At 38.3% G+C, this 4813-nt stretch overlaps 1 protein-coding gene across 8 annotated transcripts in view; it reads right to left on the bottom strand.

Moving 5' to 3' along the window:
* Arnt (aryl hydrocarbon receptor nuclear translocator) overlaps positions 1-4813 on the bottom strand; it is an 82287-nt gene that overhangs the window by 49566 nt on the left and 27908 nt on the right. For all 8 annotated transcript variants that reach the window (XR_004119708.1, XM_031374822.1, XM_031374823.1 and 5 more), the window contains one exon: positions 2069-2180. Coding sequence is in view for 5 of the 8 variants with exons in the window: in XM_031374817.1 (XP_031230677.1) it covers positions 2069-2180 (112 nt within the window). In the remaining 3 variants the exon portion in view is untranslated. The remainder of the gene's footprint in view (positions 1-2068; positions 2181-4813) is intronic.

The raw sequence follows: 4813 nt of genomic DNA, 5'->3' as shown, positions 1-4813 counted from the left end.
AAAAAAAAAAAAAAAAAAAAGAGCAAACACTTTTTTAAAATGTGTTTTTAATACTGAAGAGAGCACCTTTTATGATTTTTAAAAAGATTTTATTGGGCTGGTGAGATGGCTCAGCGGGGAAGGTCATGAGTTCAAATCCCAGCAACCACATGGTGGCTCACAACCACCTGTAATGAGATCTGACGCCCTCTTCTGGTGTGTCTGAAGACAGCTACAGTGTACTTACATATAATAAATAAATAAATCTTAAAAAAAAAAAGATTTTATTTTATTTTGTGTCTGTATGGGGATATATGCACATGTGAGTACAGGTACCCAGAAAAGGGGTGTCAGATCCCCTGAAACTAGATCACACAGGTTGTGAGTCACCATAATGGGTGCTAGGAACTGCATTCAGGCTCTCTGGAAGATCGAGTGCACTCTTTGGGCTGGATAGAAGGCTCAGAGGACTGACTTCTCTTCAAGCGTTCTGCTTGCAAATATGCTTGCAGGCCAGAAGAGGGCACCACATCACATTACAAATGGTTGTGAGCCACCATGTGGTTGCTCCTCATTCATTCATTTTAAGTTTAATATTTCTGTGTGCTGTAGTAGTGTGTGTGTATATAGATACACATCATGTAGAGGTCAGAGGACAATTTGGTAAAGTTAGTTTTCTCCTTTCTACCTGTATGTGGGTTCTGGGATCAATCAAAGGTAACTAGGCTCATAGTGGGCTACCTCACAGGCCCTAAGGCAGCTGTTCTCAACCTGTGGGTCACGACGACCCCTTTGGAAGTTGCATATCTGATATCCTGCATTACAGTTATTAACAGTAGCAAAATTACAGTTATTAAGTAGAAATAAAATAATTTTATGGTTGGGAGTCACAACATGAGGAACTGTATTAAAGGGTCGCAGAACTAAGGAAATTGAGAACCACTGCCCTAAAGCAAACTTCTTTTAAAAACTTTTCCAATCTTTACCATCCAAAAGCAGTGTTTCTACATACTTAAAAATTAGTATTTCTTAGTTTTTAGTTTTGTTTTGAAACAGAGTGTCACAATGTAGCTCAGGATGGACTCGCAGTCTCCACCCTGACTCAGCCCTACTGAGTGAATGAGTGAGTGTTAGGGCTTCAGGTGTCACTTTTGTCTTGTTCTGTCTTGTATATTTACATATAAATATAATGGCTATCAGAACTTTAGGAACTTGTCCCGTCTATCTTTAGAGCCTATTAGCAATCATACTTCTATGCCACATTCAAATCTGCTACTTCAATAAATACTTTTGAAATTAAATGAACTGTGTATTCCAAGTCAAAGAAAGTATTAATAAATTAAAAAAGAAATAAGCTTAACAATTTGATTTTAAGAATGCAGACACAGAGCTTAACGAAAGCCAACAGGTTTTTTTTTTTTAACAACAATGAAATTCTTCCTTGCCATAGTCCCTTTACCTTCCAGAAATTTTTGGTTTGGTTTTATTTTTCAATAAAAATACTAGAAAACAATTTTTAACCTGTGTAGAAATTTTTATGTGAGATACATGAAAATGATGTAAGTAATAAAAGTCAAAACTCTATGTGAAATATAGGTACTGAGAGTGAGGTCAGATGAGAGTAAAGTGGTAAGTAATAGGCATGACCATTTCATTTTTTTCTTTCCCTTAAGATTTATTCATTTATTTATATATATGAGTACACTGTAGCTGTCTTCAAACACACCAAAAGAGGACATCTGATTCTACTATAGATAGTTGTGAGCCACCATGTGGGTGCTGGAAATTGAACTCATGATCTCTGGAAGAGCAGTCAGTGTCATTAATCATTGAGCCATCTCTCTGGTCCTCATTTTTTTTCTTTACAGCTATATTTATACTCAAATTATACAAAACAATTTTAAAAGAAATTTACTTAAAATAGTGAGCCTAGATAAGGAATAATCCAGGGACTAAGAGTTAGTTATGTGACAGCAGTGTAGTAAGTAATCAATTAAAGTGTGGTCAGGAATAAACAAGAACCAACAGCAACTAACTCAAAAGCTGATGATACGAGAGAGACACACGGATGATACACATTCACACTTACCCTGATCGTCGCTTAATAGCCCTCTGTACAATAGCTCCTCCACCTTGAATCCCAGGTCCAGGGTTTCCAGAAGCAATGGTGGGACCCAGCGATGGTACATCTGATGTTATTTCTGTCAAAAAAGAATATCGTCCATATCCTCAACAATCAATGTCATGATGTTGGCTGAAAGAAACTCACACCAGGGGTCATCGAGACCCCTTGCTGCCAACTCTGACGACCTTAATTCAATACTTCACACCCACATGGTGGGAAGAGAGAACTGACTCAGAGTCAGCCTATGACCTCCACACATACTGTGACATCCCACAGCCTTGCTCACAAGTAAATAATTATAATTTAAATATGAAAGAAAGGAAGGAAGGAAGGGAGGGAGGGAGGGAGGGAGGGAGGGAGGGAGGGAGGGCTGAAGCTGAGCCTGGTAGCAAACATCTGTGATTCCACCACTTGGAAGATTGGAGAGAAGAAAATCAAGAATTCAAAGTCAGCAATGGTGGTTTACGCCTTTACTCCCAGCAGCACTCAGGAGCCAGAGGCAGGCAGATCTCTGAGTTCAAAGCCAGTCTGGTCTACAGATAGAGTTCCAGGACAGCAAGAATTACACAGACAAACCCTGTCTCAAAAAATACAAAATAAAACAAAGAGTTCAAAGTCATCTTATTATACAAAATGGATTTGGAGCCACCCCAGGCCACATGAAATTGATTCAAAACCTCCACAAAAAGCCAAGTGAGGTAGTGCATGCCTTTAAATCTAGTTCTTGGGGGACAAAGAGAGGCAGATCCCTGAGTTCCAGGTTAGCCTGATCTTTAGATGAGTTCCAGCAAGTTCCAGGACAGCCAAAGGGGCTATACAGGAAAAAAAAAAAAAAAAAAAAAAAAAAAAAACCTGTCTTGGAGAAAGAAAAAGAAAGAAATGTTTAAGCTATGACTTAATCATATATTAGAAGAATTACATATTCAGAACAGATAATTTAAAATACAAAATTATCAAGGTTTTAATTTTTAAAAAAAAAATCATTGGTCATACAAAGAATCTGGCAGGTCTCAAGAGAGCGGTGTGGGGGAAGTGTCAGCTAACAGATGACAATGACAACATTAAGACAATACAGATGTTAAAATTATCTAACAAAAGTTTTGCAAGTAGGCCTGATAAAAATTCTTCAGCAAGTAATTAGAAGAACATTTGAAACAAATGTTAAACAGTCTTAGCAAATAAAAACATAGAATATTGAAAAGTCTTTGGGAATACAAGCTGTAAGTGAACCAGGCATGATGGCATATCCCTATAATGTTTACACTTGAGAGACAGGCAAAGGGACTGCATGTTTGAGGACAACCTATGCTATCTAGCTAGTTTGAGGCCAGCATAGCAAAACTATCTCAACAGGATGGGGAAAACAAGTGTGGATAGGAGGGGAGAAAGTAGAGACTGTATATATGTATACGGAAATACATGTAATTCAAATAAAAATGTCATATGGTCTTATCAATAGATCATGGACATCAATGAAAATGAGCCAGAGCACCAGAGAAGCAAAGAAAAAACAAAAACAAAAAACTAATCTGAAATTAGAGAAAACAAATTGGGAGCAAAAACAAACAGAAGAAAACCTACCAGAACTTCAGATATCACTGGGGCTACAGCAAAAGATCTAACATTTTGTCATAGAAGTTCCACAAAGAGATGAGAGTGAAAACAAGGCTAAGAAATGAGGGGGAGCCAGGCGGCGGTGGCGCACACCTATAATCCCAGCACTTGGGAGGCAGAGGCAGGCGGATTTCTGAGTTCGAGGCCAGCCTGGTCTACAGAGTGAGTGCCAGGACAGCCAGGGCTACACAGAAGAACCCTGTCTTGAAAAACCAAAAAAGAAAAAAAAAGGAAAAAAAAAAAGAAGAAATGAGGGGGAAACTCCTAATTCTGACAACAACCATAAACCTACAGAATCAAGAAGTTGCAAAAACTCCAAAAGAGATACAAAAAAAACATTCTAGCACACATTATAATTAAACTTCTGAAAACTCAGGTTTCAAGGGCTAGAAAAATGGCTCAACAGATGAGTTCATATACCCAGCACTGATGAAGAAGTTGGGAGGTAAAAAGTAGACAAGCTGGCCACCTTTGGTAATATGTTCAAGGCCAATGAGAGACTCTGTTTCAAATAACAAAGTGAACTACGCTAAGGAACAATATTTGAGGTTGTCTTCTGATGTATGTGTGCACACACATATAAGAACTCACATAAACAAATTTGTAAATGATTTTAAAGGTAAACTAACATCATTCAAAACTGTTATTCATCCCTTCTTGATCCAAAGCTAATAAAACTAGACGCTGAGCCAACAACACTACATGCAGTTCTTATTCTTTCTAATCTTCAACACATCTGTGCCCGAGGCCACGTCGAGCAACTCTTGACTGATTACAAACCTAAACCAAGTACTATTAATATTTCTGTCCAAGTGATAACTGCAGTACTCAGGATGGCTACTAATTCCAGGCCAACCTGGGCCACAGTGAGACTGTCTCATAACTACATAGATGAGTTTGTACCAAAGTCCTGTTGGCCTGAGAGGAGGCTCTGAGTCCACCTGTCCTCCAAGATGTCTTTCTCCTCCTGTTCTATTTAAGGATGTGACTTTTTCCTTTTTGTCTTCTTTGTATCTCCTTCCTCCTGACAATGCTGAGATCTCTAGCTTGCCTGGCCTGCCTTTTCTTTTCTTTTTCTTTTTCTTTTTTTTTCTT

This window comes from Mastomys coucha, unplaced genomic scaffold, assembly GCF_008632895.1.
Source record: "Mastomys coucha isolate ucsf_1 unplaced genomic scaffold, UCSF_Mcou_1 pScaffold16, whole genome shotgun sequence".
Lineage (NCBI taxonomy): Eukaryota > Metazoa > Chordata > Mammalia > Rodentia > Muridae > Mastomys > Mastomys coucha.
The sequence above is the reverse complement of the archived record's forward strand: the minus strand, read 5'-3'. Positions and strand labels throughout refer to the sequence as shown.